The sequence below is a fragment of the Microchirus variegatus genome, assembly GCF_963457635.1.
Source record: "Microchirus variegatus genome assembly, chromosome: 11".
NCBI classification, from domain to species: Eukaryota; Metazoa; Chordata; class Actinopteri; order Pleuronectiformes; family Soleidae; genus Microchirus; species Microchirus variegatus.
The window spans coordinates 16,276,106-16,294,214 of record NC_139812.1 but is presented as its reverse complement, the minus strand read 5'-3'; the positions used below and the strand labels follow the sequence as shown (position 1 = coordinate 16,294,214).

The 18,109-nt window shown below is 40.5% G+C and overlaps 2 protein-coding genes across 2 annotated transcripts; both read left to right on the top strand.

Moving 5' to 3' along the window:
• Positions 1-450: 450 nt before the first annotated feature.
• On the top strand, positions 451-10,336 carry LOC310934107 (calpain-2 catalytic subunit-like; the record flags this gene model as incomplete). The annotated part of the gene is made up of 21 exons (XM_083897752.1): positions 451-687; positions 1,717-1,786; positions 2,209-2,327; positions 2,427-2,560; positions 2,644-2,812; positions 2,903-2,986; positions 4,688-4,773; positions 6,249-6,323; positions 6,488-6,645; positions 6,738-6,907; positions 7,004-7,015; positions 7,105-7,316; positions 7,422-7,458; positions 7,541-7,606; positions 7,695-7,752; positions 7,857-7,921; positions 9,063-9,131; positions 9,209-9,287; positions 9,774-9,890; positions 9,998-10,056; positions 10,139-10,336. The coding sequence occupies 21 exons, from the start codon at positions 451-453 to the stop codon at positions 10,160-10,162; spliced, it is 2,100 nt and encodes a 699-aa protein (XP_083753878.1). The 3' UTR covers positions 10,163-10,336.
• A 5,351-nt stretch (positions 10,337-15,687) lies between these two features.
• cfl1l (cofilin 1 (non-muscle), like) lies at positions 15,688-17,864 on the top strand. Its single transcript, XM_083897733.1, has 4 exons — positions 15,688-15,778; positions 16,700-16,989; positions 17,262-17,338; positions 17,427-17,864. The coding sequence occupies exons 1-4, from the start codon at positions 15,776-15,778 to the stop codon at positions 17,534-17,536; spliced, it is 480 nt and encodes a 159-aa protein (XP_083753859.1). The 5' UTR covers positions 15,688-15,775; the 3' UTR covers positions 17,537-17,864.
• The last annotated feature ends 245 nt before the right edge of the window (positions 17,865-18,109 follow it).

The following is an 18,109-nucleotide window of genomic DNA, read 5'->3' as shown; positions in this document are numbered from 1 at the left end:
TTTTGTGTTTTTGCTCTTTAAGTTGTTGCAAAACAGATGTTAAATAAAAATAATAAAAAAAAGAACCTTTTTGACTCTCCCTCTTAAAGAATCCTACACACACCATAACTCCAACTCATTTTTTAATGTGTGTGTGTGTTTGTTTTGTACTCTGTTTGATTTAACTGTGATATATATATATATATATAAAAAAAAATCATGCAACCACAGGAACTTAACACAGGTGTGAAGTTGCAGAGTCGGGATCAGATTGGAAGTTGAGATCTATTCCCACTGTGCAGCAGCGCTCAAATTACAGCAGCACAGACTGTGGGCTGGCACAATACAGGGGCGAGTAAGGTGAAGCTGCCAAGCTGAGGGCGTGGAGTCAGACCGTTGCTCTGCACACACACACGGGACACAACCCTCACTGTCACACACAAACAAACACACACACACACACAGTTCGAGATGTCTGGCGTCGCAGCAAAGCTTCAGCACCAACGAGAGCGAGCCCACGGCATAGGAACCAACTCTCATGCGGTGAAATACCTGAACCAGGACTTTGAGTCTCTGAGGAACAGCTGTCTGGAGAGAGGGCGGCTGTTTGAGGATGACTGCTTCGAGGCTCTGCCCTCATCCCTGGGCTTCAAAGAGTTGGGACCAAACTCCTACAAAGTTCGGGGCATCACATGGAGGAGACCTAAGGTGGGTATAATATACATATATATGAGGTTCAGCCATTTCTCTTCATTCATCAATGTATCTCTTATAAAATAATATTAGTTGTTGCAGAGATGGCAATTTAAAAATTATTAATTATAGTAGTATTATTATTATTATTATTATTATTATTATGAACTATAGATAAGGCGAGAAGGTGTTCCTTGTGGATTTAGATAAAGCTTTTGATCAGGTGCCAACAGAGGAACTGTGTGTTATTGTGTGATCAAGTCTGCGGCGACTGATGGGATTAAGGTGAAGGTGGGGATACACCAGGGATCTGCTCTGAGCTACTTGTCGTTTGCAATGATGATGGACAGATTGACAGATATGCATGGAAGCCTGTTTCTGCACACTTGGAAAGAAAAGCCTGCAAATCAAACAGTCATAGTTATGATATCATAATAATGAGATTGTAGACTTAGGTATGCATTCTTTTTTTGCAAAACAGGCTTAGGTTTGGTTAAGTTTAGGGTAAGGCCTACCCCCTGGTTATGGTTAAGGTTCGGGGGAATGCTTTTAAGGCGTCCAAATGAATAGAAGTCAATGCAGTGTGAGAGGGTGCCAGCTTTTTTTTTTTATGTGAAGCACATTGTGTTACGGAATGTGATACACACACATCAACTCTGAATGATTGATGGCTGGATACCGACATAATATTCGTGCACAGCACAAACAGATGTTGACACCTATAATTATAGTTTAGACTAGTTATCGTCTATCAACTAATATTATTATTTTCAATCATGATAACATGTTTGGCCATATTGGACATTGATATTTGATTAATTTGCCCCATGTTAAGCAGGATTGGTTAAATTTGCCGTATCGACTGTTAAGTCACTCATTAATTAAGTTTCCCACCCCACTGTTTGTAAAAAATGCAAACTATAGCAACTTGTCAACACCCAAAAACTGTTTTACGAGCAAAGAAATTCACGGCTAAGCGAAGTAGTGGTGGATAACATGTTATAAAATAAAATAAAAAATGAATCCATGTCTCTTTTCTGTCAGGAAATATGTTCTGATCCAAAGTTCATCATCGAAAATGCTTCCAGGACGGATATTTGTCAAGGAGCACTTGGTGAGAGATGCACACACACACACACATTTCCAACCTCTCATCAAGGTATTTGAATGGCTTTGCATGCATTTAGATGTGAAGGATATGAGTAGAGGGACAACTCTGCCTGTGTCCGTCACTGTCATTCTGCTTATCTGTTGGTGTTTTTTTGTGGACTTCTGTAATTGACAGTATAACGTCCAAAAGAATCCCAACCGCTGACAGCAGCAAAACCTCCCATGACTTCTCTTCATCTACACCCAATCTGACACAATGCCAATTTGAACCGCTGAGCTATGTGGAGAATTTAAGAGCGCCTGAGATGTGTGAAGCTGAGATGTGTTATTTTATTGTTTCTTCTGACCTTCCTGAGAGATACCAAAGTGTTTTGTCTCTTCGAACATTCATTTACCTAATATTTCTCTCCTATAATTTGTTCGCAGGTGACTGCTGGCTCCTCGCAGCTATCGCCTCCTTGACTCTGAACAAACAAGTGTTGTCTCGGGTCGTCCCCCATGACCAAAGCTTTGACAGCCACTACGCAGGGATCTTTCACTTTGAGGTACAGTCCTTGGACACTCAGAGAACAGTCGTATTCGTCTTGTGACGCACACACGTGGCTCAAAGAGAGTTTGATTTCGTCTTTGTCTGTGACTCTCAGTTCTGGCAGTTTGGCGAGTGGGTAGACGTGGTGGTCGATGACCGTTTGCCCACCAAAGATGGAGAGCTGCTGTTTGTTCACTCAGATGAGGGCTCCGAGTTTTGGAGCGCACTGCTGGAGAAGGCCTATGCCAAGTATGCAGGAGTAGAATTCACATCTGTCTGTTTCAGTGTCTCCGTTTTGTGCTCTAATCCGCCCTGAACTCTTTGTCCTCGAGGCTGAACGGATGTTATGAGGCTCTCTCTGGAGGCAGCACCATTGAGGGTTTCGAGGACTTCACTGGAGGCATCGCTGAGAGGCACGAGTTGGACAAGGCTGGTCCCCATCTCTTCCATACCATTCAGAAGGCCCTGATGAGAGGCTCTCTTCTGGGATGCTCCATTGATGTTTGTTCCAGCTTCTTTGTTTTACTCTGTCGTGGATTTCTTTTTGTCAAGTAATCTTTTTTAAATGCAGCGTTTTCCTATCCAACTCAGATCACCGATGCACGCGACTCAGAGGCTGTCACATATCGCAAACTGGTGAAGGGCCACGCCTATTCACTGACAGGAGCACAGCAGGTGAGCAAATGTCCGTCTACTGTACATTCAATACATACATGTGATGCTGCAGTGGGTATTACACACTGTATGTGTCACAAACGAGAGGTCGAACCTGGAAAATGAGTGGAGAAATTGGTGATCTTAATGTCCTCATCCATAGGTACCTGAATGAGTGCGTTTACATGTGCACTTAAAAACCGATTACTGGTAATAATCGGGTAACTGGAATAAACCGTTTATGCATGTCTCTAAAGAAATAAACCAATAATGGCAATAAACTGATAATGATATCGGTTTATTCCATTTACATGAGCACTTGAATAACCAGATACCTACAAAAACCCGATAATAATCATTTTTTTTGCATGTAAACGCACTCAATGATGCCACTGAGCATTAAAATTAAGAGGATGATAATCTATGGCCACATATCTTGAAAAGTAATTTCTCTAACACATGTCAACAAACATGCAGGTAACATTAATTCATGTAATAATCTGCCTTAAAGTGTTAATCTGAGGGCTATAAACTGCATGTCACGCACTCTCAGCTGGGATTGGCTCTAGCTCCCTTGTTCCCTCTCATACTGAATGAATGTGGAGTTGTGGCCGTTCCTACAATAGTGTATAGAATTTTTTGAGGTGTGGTTGTATCAGTGCACCCATTGCTCATTCAACGAGCAAGCCAATGAACAACAACCTAACCCAACTCACCTAACAACATCTACACCTGCTTTAAAGGTGCATTATGTAATAAATCTAAAGCAACTGGCCATAAAATCCTCCTAATATGTCACAGAGATTCAGGAATATTGTTCATATAACAAACTGAACTCACCAACAACAGTACAGCCAATATATTTGCATTAAAATAAAATCTTTGGCATGTGGCGCCACCTACTGCTGTCGACCAATAATTGCAGTCAGTAGAGTCTCAGCTGCCGACTAACCACAGGTTACCAGTTACGTCTGAGCTACAATGGCGGAGAAAATGAAACCTTAAAGACCTCTGTATTTTGAATGTAAGGTATTTTTGGCCACATTCTTACATATGGAGCCTTTAAGTCTTCATTTCAGGCATATGTTTGATGCTTTTTCTTGCCACATCACTACTTATTTTCTGGTAGGAAACTGAGGTTTTTAAACCTGTTCGTCCAAATATTTTATCTTGTGACTTCTGTTTTTTAAAGTCCCAAAACGGGATACTTAAGTAAAAAGTATCTTACGAGAAAATGAAGTTGAAGTCACTTTTTTATAATATGACTTCAGTAAAAGTCTTAAAGTATATGACATTTACTGTATCAAAACTAATTTTATGACATAAAACATACTTAAATTTTAGATGTAGAAGTAAAAGTAGAAAAAAAAAGTAAAAGTGGTAGGGCAAGGCTGTGGCTTCAATTCCTGACTCTGCTCGTCCTTGAGCAAGACACTTAATCCCATGTGAATAGATGAATAGCAAAAGCGTAAGCGCGTAGCGTAAAGCAGCTCAAGACTAGAAAAGCATACACATTACAAAATTAACGTACAGTACGTTCATTACAACACTGTAAACAGGCATAGATCTTATGAGGTGAGTTTTTCAAGTCCTTCTGTTAATAATGTGTAATATTCTCATACAACCACACTTAACAAAAACAACAATCCTGAACTGTGTATTGAAGCCGTGAATTTGACTTGTTGTTTGATTGAGATTAATTGAAGCCTTATTCTCTGCCAGGTGGAATACAGAGGAGGCACGGAGAAGCTGATAAGGATTAGAAACCCGTGGGGTCAGGTGGAGTGGAATGGTGCCTGGAGTGACAGGTGAGTGTTGTGCACCAAATCTGGTATAAATGTCCATGGATGAATCCCAATGACTGGTGATCCTATTGCGTTTGACAGGCCACGTTTTCACTTGAGCTGAAATATTGCAGATGTATTGTCTGAGGCAGGAATCTCAAACTCCAATTACCTGGGGGCGCCATATGAGCTTCACGTCGAAAACGATATCACAATATTCTATCATGATGAAGCAAAAAATGACATTCATATATATAGCTCAAATTGTAAAACATTCACGATGCAAAATTAATCTATAAACGTCAGCCGCATGTAATCGATTGAATGTAACCGCAAGTTTGGGACCTGTGCTCTGCAGGCCATACAATACTGCTAATCACTTGGGGCTACACCGACGGCCTTCAACACCATGTATGACGTTCTCGTTTTAAATGAAATATCTCAATAACTACAGGGATTGTCGTTGAATTGTAGCATGTTGAATCCAAAATGACAAAGGCAGGGTGCACCCTGGATCCTGAACAGGTCGCCAGTCACTCACAGAGACCGAAAACCATTCACTCTCACATTCACACCTACAGGCAATTTAGAGTGTACAATTAAGCTCTGCATGTTTTTTGGAATGTGGGAGGAAACCAGAGGAACCACCCATGCACACATGAGAACATACAAGGTCAAGAGCAGAGTGTTCATCAACAGTGAGACGAGCAGTTTAGCTGCAAAGGAAAAACAAAACCACAATTATTCAAATAAAGTTCAGAGAGAACAGCCAAAACCACAATATATCACAGATTGGAAACTGAAATGGGCATTATTACTATTATATAAACCACTGGTTCTCAAACTTTGTATACCAAGTGCCATCTGAGAAAATATTTGTTGACAGGTCTCTTGTCAGGGTTTAACATTTTAGAACTGTTAAACCCTGACCAGATAATTGCAATTATCTGCTCTTAGGACCAGATAATTGCAAATTGGGAGTTTAACAGTTGATGAGCCCTTTGGACATCAGCCATGTTCTCATGTCACAGCAGGAAAATCAAAATAATCAAATCGAAGATGTTTCGTTTACTTTGCAGTTTGACGCTGCATGTTGGTCACACTGTCTGTGTTCAGTAACATAACATCTTAGCTTAACATGAGCATGCAACAGCTAGATAGAACATTTTATCGGCTGTGGAACGAAAGACTCTTAGTAAAAGCATGAAAGAGACCCCGGGCTAATTGAGAAAAATAACTTTGTTTGAGGGTTGCATTAAGTATGTCTGTCATGCATGTACACCACATAGGTACACACCCAGGGAGATGTCTGGTAGATCCTGTTGTCAAACAGACTCCTGGCACTGAAGCTTATTTTCAGTGTTTGAGGCATGGGTGGAGGATTTAATGCCATGTGCACCTCCCCATACCACCAGCTGAACAACTGACTGTGTTATAAGCTCCAATAATGAACCTGTTGTTTGTTCTCTGAGGTTTTGTTTCTTCCACGTTTTTTCCAGTTCTTCTGAATGGAGATACGTGAGCGACGACGATCGAGAGAGGCTGGCGCACCGCTCTGAGGATGGGGAGTTCTGGTAAATCTGATTTCTCCGCCAGTTTCTTTCCACTAAACATGGTTTTCATAGTTCCCACTTAATCTAATAAATTGTGGTGGCATAAATGCGGCAAGTGGGAAATAGACTGTGACATTGTCCAGAAAACAAAAGTGACAGGAAAAGGATGCCATCTATTTCCACAGGATGTCATATTCTGACTTCCTCCGTCAATATTCTCGCCTTGAGATCTGCAACCTCACGCCCGATGCCCTCGGTGACGATTACAAGAAATGGGCAGAGTCGGAGTTTGAAGACACATGGAGACGGGGAGCTTCAGCCGGTGGCTGCAGAAACTTTCCAAGTACAACCAGTTTTACAACATTGAATCCATTGCTGCTTTATGCGTCATTGATGAATCACACAGACGTCATTAACAACTGCTACCCTTCCTAGATTCTTTCTGGATGAATCCTCAGTTTGTGATAAAGCTGGAAGATGTGGACGATGAGCCTGACGATGGGGAGGAGGGCTGCACCTTCATCGTGGGCCTGATGCAGAAGAACAAGCGTCGCAGGAGAAAAATGGGGGAGGACATGGAGACCGTTGGCTTTGCCATCTACGAGGTCGGCAGCTGCATTTAACACGACAAATTCAGTGCTAATACTTGTGCCTTCTGTTCCACCTATCCTTACAATTCATTTGTTTTTATATTCTTGCAGCTGCCTGAGGAGGTATGTATGCAGAGATGAAGATACTTCATACTAGTGAGATCAAATATAGGGTGCCTTCATGTGACCGCACTGCACTTTTTTTTCCCCAGTACTCTGGCAAAAGGCAAGTGCACCTGAAGAGAAACTTCTTCCTGCGCAACAGCTCCGCCGCACGCTCCGAGACTTTCATCAACCTGCGGGAAGTGAGCAACCGCATCTGTCTCCCGCCCGGAGAGTACCTCATCATCCCCTCCACCTTTGAGCCCAACAAGAACGGAGACTTCTATGTGCGGGTGTTCTCTGAGAAACCGGCCGATTTCCAGTACGATCATTTCACCAAGAAACGCCATTCCCTGATGTCAAAGAGTAGAGTATTGTAATTCAGCGAATACACAACGATCATATAAATGTGACTTCTTGCTTTCAGAGAGATCGATGACCCGGTGGACAGCCACGTTGAAGAGGTAAATCATACCCCTCAATGTAGGTTTTTGTTTGTTATTATTATTGACATCAATGTGTGACACTCTACTTTGTCACGCACAGGTTCATATCGACGAAGATGACATCGGCGACAGATTTAAGAGACTGTTTGAACATCTTGCGGGACATGTTAGTGAGCTTCAGATTTGGTGCATCATCTTATGGTCCTTGTTCGACTTTCCCAGCAGTTCACAGTGTCTTTGTCATACGTTTATAGGATGTGGAGATTTCTGCATTCGAGCTGAAAAACATCCTCAACAAAGTGGTGGCGAGGAGTGAGAAAGAGATTTATTTCCCTGCATTGTTTCACAGACATCAATGTGGACCTGACACTCACAGCAATGTGTACTGTGCTCCTTTGTGTGTTATTCGTCCATAGGAGATGACGTCAAAACCGACGGGTTCAGCCTGACGACTTGCCGCAACATGGTCAATCTGCTGGATGTATCCTTCCTTCTGATTCGAAATCTTGTCAGAAAAAAACGAAATCATCAGCCACTAAAACATATAGCGAATAACATTCAGGAGGGTTTTCCATTCCATCGAAACCCAGGAATACGGGTCTTCTTGCTGCAAAGGCAAGAATGCTAACCACTACACCAACCGTGGGCCCTCAGGAGGATTTATTGGTAGAAATTTAATATACTATCCATACGTATTTTATATGTGTATAAACCCCTGTTTAAAATAAAAAAGAGAGTTGTTTTGTTTGACCTCGAATAAGCCGAATTAGGTCTTGTTTTATGGAGGCCACCATTTTGTGTGTTTTCCACAGCAGCCCAAAACAAGCTAACAACAACAACATCCTGCCTGGCAACTGTTAGTTAGCCAGTGCGTTTTACATGCATGTTAAAAGTCCGATTTTAGTCAGACTAAAACAACAATTCAGTTTCTCTAATGTCTATGTAAACGCGATAGTCCGACTAAAATCGTGCTAGTCTTAGTCGGACTAATATAACTGGACAATGCTATGACTAATAGTCTGATTACTGCTGCATGTAAGCATAGTCTGACTGGAGTCAGACTTCTTTGACCCGGAAGCAGAAGAAGTCAACGTATCTGAATGTATCGCTCGATCTTATTATTATCACGATTAACATGTACAGCAGGTACAAAACGTACAGAACCACAGCACCGTCCATCTCGCCGTTCGCCGTTTGTTTTTCGGTGACGTAAAGGTCAACAGGAAACTGATTCAATATGAGCTAGGTTACAGAGCGCTACAGTGCCACCTACAGAGACAGTGTCAGATACCCGGCCAATAATGGATTTTCTCCTCCGTATGTATAATACCGAGGGTCCTCCATTTGTTACAATCTGCGGTCTCACCACTAGATGTCACTATTTCTTACACACTGAACCTTTAATATCAAGTTTTTCCGCCCTCTAGTTGTAAAAGTCAAATAACACGGTTCAGATGTAATGAAAATGTTGGGTATGGCAAAGACTAGATTTCATCGATCATTAATTATTTATTATTCAAACAAAGGAAGGATCACAGTTAGTTTATCTGTATAACACTGAAATCCAGCGAACCCGGTGAGTTTGAGGGCACGTCACCATTTTCTTTAACATGTCCTTAAAGAAAGACGGAACCGGTAAGCTGGGACTGGTGGAATTTAAGATCCTGTGGACAAAGATTGAGAAGTACCTGGTGGGTTCTCTATTTTTCTTCTCTCATAACAAGCATACTGTACACACATAATGAGAATGACACGGACTCTCCATTAGGACCTGTACAAAGCAAGAGACGCAGACAATAGTGGCTGCATGAGCACCGCTGAGATGAGGGAGGCTGTTGAGGAAGCTGGTGAGTGTATACTCTACAAACTAAGATAGATGTAAAGATTTACATCACAGTTTATTGTGCGAGTGTCTTCACTCCACTGTGTTTTTTCACCATTTAAAGGCGCCATATGTAAGAATGTGGCCAAAAACGGTTACTACATTCAAATTCAAAATAGCGAGGTCTTTTAGGTTTTGTTTTCTGACGTAACTGGCAACCCGTAGTTGCTCGGCAGCTGAGACTCTACTGACTGCAATGATTGGTAGATGGCGGTAGGTGGCGCCACATGCCAAAACATGATTTCAAAACATAAACATGATTTGAGGTCTGCAAAAGATTTTTTTTTAATGCAAATATTTTGTCTGTACTGTTGTTGTTGGTGAGTTCAGTTTGTTATATGAACATTATTCCTGAGTCTCTGTGACATATTAGGAGGATTTTATGGCCAGTTGCTTTAGATTTATTACATAATGCACCTTTAACTGATTTCACCATGTTGAATTATGGCAGGATTCACTCTAAACAACCCCCTGCATCAGATAATTGCAGCCCGCTACAGTGATAACGACCTCTCCATTGACTTTGACAACTTTGTGTGCTGCCTGGTTCGCCTGGAGTCACTCTTCAGTGAGTTTTTCCTCCTTTTTTTTAATTTATTTATTTATTTTTTTATAAATCGTATACACCGTGAGCATCGTGATCCTCATTCTGATGTTTTCTCTCATGTGCAACAGAAACCTTCAAGGTCCTGGACAAGGACGGCTCTGGTAGTATCGAGCTTGCTTTCGGGGAGGTACGAGTCCATTTGTGATAATGAAAAGAACGAATATATGCAGCACAGACTAATTTGTGTTTGTGTGTGTTGTCATCCACAGTGGCTGGAGCTGTCCATGTTGTAGAACATCTCTGAACGGTTTTTCCGTTGAAGATTCCACATTAAAATCATCACATTTACAGTATATCCGGGAATGTCTTGAGTAATCGGTTGATACAAATTTTTTTTGGGACAGTCTCCCTAACATATCAATGAGTTTATTTGGTTTGCTATTGAATAAAATATATGTACGATTACACAGTTTGTGTGGTTCTCTTTCAGCAAGTATCTTTTTTGCCGACTGGTGAGTTAAATTATAAAACCGATACATGTCAGTATAGTTAATAATGAAGCTGCATCCAAAGCCGCATTCAAGCTGCAAATGTGTCATTATTTTTATTACACTACTGGTCAAAAGTTTTAGAACATCCCAATTTTTCCAGCTTTATTGAAATTCAAGCCATTCAAGTCCAATGAATAGCTTGAAATGGTACAAAGGTAAGTAGTGAACTGCTAGAGATGGTAAGGTTACCCAAAAACGAAAAGGAGACAGTCAAGGTGTCAGTGAGTAAAGTTTCCTTCACCATCGAAAGGCACTCTGAAGAGGTCTGGCAGACCCAAAACCACAACAGAATCAGAAGACAAGTTTCTGAGAGTCAACGGCTTGCGTGATAGGCGGCTCACAGGACAACAGCTTCAAGCACAGCTTAATAGTGGTCGCAGAAAGCAGGTTCAGTGTCAACTGTGAAGAGAAGACTTCCAGTTGCATGGTTTAGATGAAGAATATAAGACGAAGAGGCTTGCCTGGGCCATGAAACACCGCCAGTGGACTACAGAAGTCCAAAAGAAGGTGTTACGGACTGATGAATCAAAGTTTTAAAGCGGAACTAGACCGGAAGTTCCACTTAACGCTGTTTTTTTAGTGTGTATCTGCGTCATTACCTTGTTTATGAAGCCCTGAAGTTTCGAAACAAACAGTTCAGCCATTGCTGAGAACGCTGTGTTTTATTGAAATCTCCTGCTCCGAGCACTAGTCCGGGCACATCCGGTTGTGTACATTGAACCGCAGAAGAAGAATAACGTCCGTTGTGGAGGTGTTTCACGAGCGTCAGTGTCTTCAGACTCTGGGTCTGACTCCGGGTCAAAGTCATAAAAGGGACTGCGGCGGGGAGTCGTGACGAAGCTATTTTTAAACATTGTTAAGACAATGTTTTGATAATGAGTAGCAGTGCATCCACCGTTCCAGGGGGGGGAGCTGCGCTTCTGAGAGCGGGTGTGCTGATTATGTCACTTCCGGGTGAGAGATTTGAGTCTCAAGTCCCGAGGCTGGGAAACACCGTCAGAAAAGAGGATTTATATCGGCTCGTTTACAGCAACTAGGAGGTTTTTGACCATAAAAACAACTTAATGTATGTAAGTAGACCTCCATAACTAACATATATGTGCAACAGGACCACTCTATGTGACCTTTAAATATTCGATTCATCACGCAGGTGTTTTGTGAGCCGTCGAGTCGGCGAAAGGATGGTGATGATGATGAGCCGCCTATCACTCAAGCTGTTGACTCTCAGAAACGTGTCTTCTGATTCTGTTGTGGATTTGGGTCTGCCAGACCCAAAGCTCATGACGTTTTTAGGTAACCTTACCTCTTTCTTTTTTTTACCTCTAGCAGTTCAATACTTACCCTTGTACCATTTCAAGCTATTCATTGGACTTGAATGGCTTGAATTTCAATAAAAAAACTGGAAAAATCGGGATGTTCTAAAACTTTTGAGCGGTAGTGTATATGAAATTGCTTCAGTAATGCTGATTATTTATATGCTGATGCTGTTGCAAATGGTAAAAACTGCATTTTTGGATGTGAGAGCCAGGCTCGTAATAGAGACCCGAGAGCACATAAGCGACCACACCCAACCGTTCCTCCCACCAGGCTGGAAACTTTAGCCGCAGCGGGCTACTTAGTGTCGAGTTACTCTGAACAGACTGACACAAATTGCGTTTAATGTGGATGGGTAAGAACAATCTCGCTTTTAAATGCGAGTCAATACAGTGAAGTAAAAAGTAGCTTCCACAAGGTTTATATTGTATAAAAATTATGAGCAACTTCAGCAAAGTTAAAGACGGATTAGGTGACCCTTTCATACTGTATATGCACTGATATAATTCAAATGTATAGAAACAACATCAAATATACGATCAGTATGCTAGAAGAAAGTTAAAGGATGATTTACTGTATGATTCATCCGTCCGTCGTCGACCGCTTTATCCTCCACATGAAGGTCACAGGTCACCGGAGCCAGTCCCAGCTGACGCAGGGTGAAAGGCGGGGAACACCCTAGATAGATCGCCAAGTTCACTGTATAATGACAAAAATGTATTATTACATACAATAATAAATATTCTATATATATATACTGTATATATATAGGTTTGATTTCAGCTTAGTAGCACACACACAAACAGAGATCAAACCGTTTTTAAAGCTTGACATTGTAAACACAATTAATCTGACACTGTAAACTACTTGGTTACAATCTGCAGTCTCACCATTATATATATACACCATATATTATAATACTGTCTAAAAAAAAAATATATATAAAAAAACACAATATATAAAATAACTTTTTTCCATTTTTCTAGCCAGATTTTTATGTCAGAGCATGTCGTTACGCAAGCATTGCGCAAAAATGAGTCTATGCATGCTGCTGACATAAGATAGACAAAGGGGTTCATTGTAAATATTGAATAATAAATTGGATAGTGAAATCTCAACACACACACACACAAATACACAAAAGAACACATAAGAGTACGCAATGCATAAAATATAAATATGATATATCAATGCTGAGGGTCTCCCAGGGCGACCTGAGCCTTCTGAGTGGCGTTCACTTGGAAAATATGGCCAAGGTCAATCAAGTCGATGCCAACAATGTTCCTACAAAGCTTAGAGATAATGTCCCAGACAATATAGTATCATTGCAAAAGTTAAAGGCGCCATATGTAAGAATGTGGCCAAACGCGGTTACTACACTCAAAAAAAAATTATTGCTTGACGGCGGTAGGTGGCGCCACATGCCAAAACATGATTTAAAAACATAAACATGATTTGAGGTCTGCAAAAGATTTTATTTAATGCAAATATTTTTGCTGTTCTGTTATTCGTTGGTGAGTTCAGTTTGTTATATGAATATTATTCCCGAGTCTCTGTGACATATTAGGAGGATTTTATGGCCAGTTGCTTTAGATTTATTACATAATGCACCTTTAAAAATCACCCCATAAAAGACGAATCAAGTATTTTAAAAAGGCTTTTAGGAACACTAAATCTCCTCAACTCCCCTTTTTCCCAAATGTAGTCAGTGTTTGCATCGAAGGTTAATTTGTCATAAAGAAGTACTTAAAGGGACAATATGTAGTATTTATGGATTTAAATTACCCAAAATCCACTTTTTTATACATATTATGTATGTCCTGCATTGTCTAGTCGCTGTATAATATTCTTTGTTTAATTTTCGTAGTGTTTCAAAAAGTCATGTAAAATAACATGGTCGCGGGCCGCGGTTGCATAGCCACTGTTAGCAGCGAGACGCCATGTTTCTACCGGAGCCTCTAAGGACAAACGCAAGATAACAAATCAAGCGTCTCTTTACTTGTAGCGGAAGTCCCGCCTCCTCTCTCTCCGCTTCGTCTGCTACGGCCGCGGTAGCTCGCCCTCTCCCTCGCCTCACGAACCTCATCTGCTGACACGGAGAACGACGACGAGGACGACATTTGACCAGCTGCGGATACCGTAGCGCTCAGGGAAGGGAGGGGGTGAGCAGAGCAGCAGTTCTTTGTTGTAAATTTCAGCCTCTCCTCTAGATGGCACTATAAACTACTTACTTCACCTTTAAGTACCACTGATGACTGTTGACATATTAGCAAGTGGTGCATCTCTATAGCTTTAGAGATATTAAGATTAAAAAAATGTGGTTTTAACTATCAACTTGAGGGCTGACGTATATCTATGTTTTATTGCACACAGTTGCTTTGCAAATCAGAGAAATTAAAACAGTGTTCGGTGTTAGTTAGTATTTCTGTACTTTACCAGCAGATGTCAGAGTTCTCACACTGCTTGCTTTCACGTCACAGACTGGGTTGTGACCACGTGTGTGTGTGTGCTTGTAGGAACATGCCGTTTTTCGCTGACACATAGAGCAGAATGCAGTCACCATTCCCTGCCCTGGAAGGCTCTTACATGGCTCCTCTGAACAGCTACAACCTCCCTGCTTATGGAGAAACGATAACAAAACAAAAACACAGAACAACCAACCAACCAAGCTATAAAAATGACTTTATAATTCCAGGGTTTCCCTTCTGTGTTCACGAAGCTGTGATGTGTGTGATTTTAAAGCCCTCTTCCATTGAACAGGATGTGGGACGGGCGTCTGTTTGCCGTGATGCTGAATCTGTGGGAGGACTTTGGTTATGGACAGGATTTCATTGTCTGACAATAGCAATCTTTAGACTGTGGTGGAGGAATTCATTATTAACTTTCAGTTAAAGGTGGACAGACACGACCAAAATCAATACAATAAATGAATGTGTGGAAAATGGAAATACTCAATTATGTACATATATATATATATATATATATATATATATATATACATACATACACATACATATATATATACATATATATATACATATATCTACACACACACATATATACATATATATATATCCTTAAAAACTGTACATAAGGAGATACATGTGGGACCAGTGGAAAATGGCAGCTACACTTGTGGACTTCAGAGAGAGTTTTTATTTATTTATTTATTTATTTATATATATATTTATTTATAGGAAAGATTTATTATAATGTTGATGATACTGCTAAAATTCTCCACTAGTCTCTAATTTGCCAGGAAGACAATCTGGCCATTTTACTATCTTTGAGTCTTTGAGAATTTTTCAGGATAATGCATGGCAAATCCATCCATCTGTATGTATGTATATATATATATATATATATATACACACACACACACGTTTTATTTTATTTTTTTCCACACTTTTTAATCTCTGATTTTGGGGCTGGGATGTTTCTTTTTTCTTCTTCTTCTTCTTTTAAACATCCAACTAAACTGACTATTGGAATCTGGGGTCTAGATGAAACTTGTCCCTTTCCTCAGGTACGCAGAATCTGTACTCATCTTACCTTTTACCTTATAAGGCCACTCAACTGCTTCCCAGAAGCAGATGAGCTGAAGATGTGGACAGGTTTTTTCTCCATATAAGGTTACCATGTGCTGTTCCCACCCATTAATGCCTCAGGCTCACCTGTTGTTGTTGTTTTTTTAAACCTGTAAAGTTACTGAACTAAAGCAAAATGAAAAGGTGATGCTTGTTGTTATTGTTGTTTTTTTTTGGGGGGTGAAGACAATAAAGCACGTTGTGATTTCAGGGTCTAGATTGTAAATGTCATTTTAATCTAATGAAGTACTCACCATTATGCTGAGGTTCCATCTGAAACTGTCACACCTGAGAGAGGGGGAGGGGGCTGGGTTTTGTGGAGGTGTGCTCATTTACCACAGCTCCTCCTCTGTGAGTCAACCTGCTCGCTCTCCTTCCTTATGAGCCATCAGCACTGAAACTGCTGCTTCATTTGTTCTCTGCTGCCTGCTCCTCCACGCATCTGAAAGCAAAAATGGTGAGTGGAATTCACAAATGTGTTTGGCTGCCGTTCACCTGTGAAGTGTCAGGAGGCTATTTCAGTGTGATTTGTTTTAGTTTTTGTAAGCATTTCTGGTGACATGACAACATCTACAGGTGAAATGCATTTCCTCAATTTAGCAATAATTATGAGGGGGGGGGGGGGAGAGGAAAGGTGTCAAATGTGAGAAACATGGTTTATATGTGTATTACAAGACTTACATTTTGATTGTGTGTGTGTGTGTGTGTGTGTGTGCGTGCGTGCGTGCGTGTGTGTGTGTGCGTGCGTGCGTGCGTGTGTGTGTGAGAGGAAAAAAGGGGGTTTGCTAAGGGACTTTAGAAACAGGTTTATGAAAGGGCTTGTTTAAGGTGTGGTTTGTCTCCAAAATGGAGAGCGAGCTTTGTTGGTGCTTGAAACTTGTTCTGAGAGAATCCTTTGGGGCGGTCTCTCTCCTGTACTAACTTGTTCCACAATGACTGGAATGTGATATAGCCGAGGCCTTGAAAATGAATAGGGAAGCTCAAGCTTGTGGACATGTTCCTGCAAAGAAGCTGGTGCAATATTTGCACATATTGAAGTGTTTGCAAAAGTCACCAAATTCTACTTTTAAAGAAGAAGAACTTCTTGTTTCTTCTTTGTTCAGTTCTGCTTTCAATCTGTTCGCCAAAGTACAAGGCACAATATACTGAAAATTAACCAAGGCCTAAATCTTCCATGTGTTCACATTGGTAATTCATACATGATTATCTCTATTTGACTGAAATGGAAGTGCTACGTTTGTCTGTTTTTTATTTTTTATTTTTTTGTATGTGGAATGTGGAAAATATTATTAGTTTGCTGACTTTGCATATGACCTGCAAAATGTACTCTCCCACCCATTAATGTTCACATGTAATGTTTTGTGTTTTCTCATAACAGGCATCTGGGGTCAAATGTTCAGACAACGTGCTCATCTACAACAATAAAATTAAGTTACACAAACACACCGACGACCCCAAGGAACGTCCAAGAATAATTTTGTTTGAGATCAATGACGGTTTGATTGATGTGAAAAAGGTCTGCATCGAAAAGGACCTGGAAATGGAGGTGGATAAATTCAAGTACTTTAAAGATTTATTAGAAGAGGATAAATGTTGCTACGCTCTGTACGACTGCCACTTCGGCACCAAGGTCACGCAGGCCAAAAGTGAGCTCGTCTTCGTGCTGTGGTGAGTTCACAAAATAGTTTTTCAACCAGCAGACTTTAACAAGACAAGACTATTTAGAAAAAGCACCATTTCTGGTATGCTAGCCTACTCAACATGATTTGACCTAACCTTTAATTAAGAGATCTTTGTATTCTGTTGCTTTTCTGTAATTCAAGTTAAAATCTTAAATCCTACTTTCACATAGTCTTTGACCTAACCCTTTCATTGCACTGCAGTCTTTTTTTCTTTTTTTTTTATGAATGAAAAAACACAATGATTTCTCTTCATATCAGGTCTCCTGATTCTGCAGTTGTCAAAGACAAAATGTTATACGCAAGCTCTCATGAGAACATCAAGAAAGTGTTGGCAGGTAAACGTTTTTTTTTTTTTTTTTTTTGAATTTTCAATTTGATCAAAAATGGTGATCTTCAGTAGGTAACGCTTACCCTCTTCCACAGCCAAACACAAAATGGAAATCCATGACAAATGTGACCTGATGGAGAAGGATTTTGTGTTGAGACTCGCGAAAGATGCGATCTCGTTGGAATGCAAGTGTCTGGATGATTAACGAAAGCGGCTGGGATGGGATTGGATTCCAGTGACGCCAGCTTCAGTACTCAACTGTCCATTCTTCTTGACTTGGCTGATATTTAAATACTGGTACCATGTCACATGACGTTCGCTACAGCTATATTTCTCATCAGTTTTATGTAAATTCCCACACATCCTGTTGTCCTTCAGGCATTGTTAAAACTGTTAAAACTGACCATTCACTGCATGCAGTTTTGAGTCTGTAAGTTATCTTGTATACCATGAAAACCTTTCTATACTGTTACTCTTGAACACATATACAAAGGCAAAAAAAAAAAGCATGATTAAATGATAAAATAAAGTGATAGCAATCAGTCGTGTTCTTGTTGTTTTACCTCGGCAGTGCTGACTTTGGCTCATTGATCAAGTGAACGCACGCTGTCAACCAGCAGTGGACGACGGGGGATCACCAACAAACGTTAACAGAGCTGCAACTAACCATTGTTTTCATAATCCATTTATTTTCACAATTTAATCGAGTAATCCTTTGGTCCATAAAACGTTAAATGTTGAGCAGTGTTTGTCAAACCTGGAAATAATAATAATAATA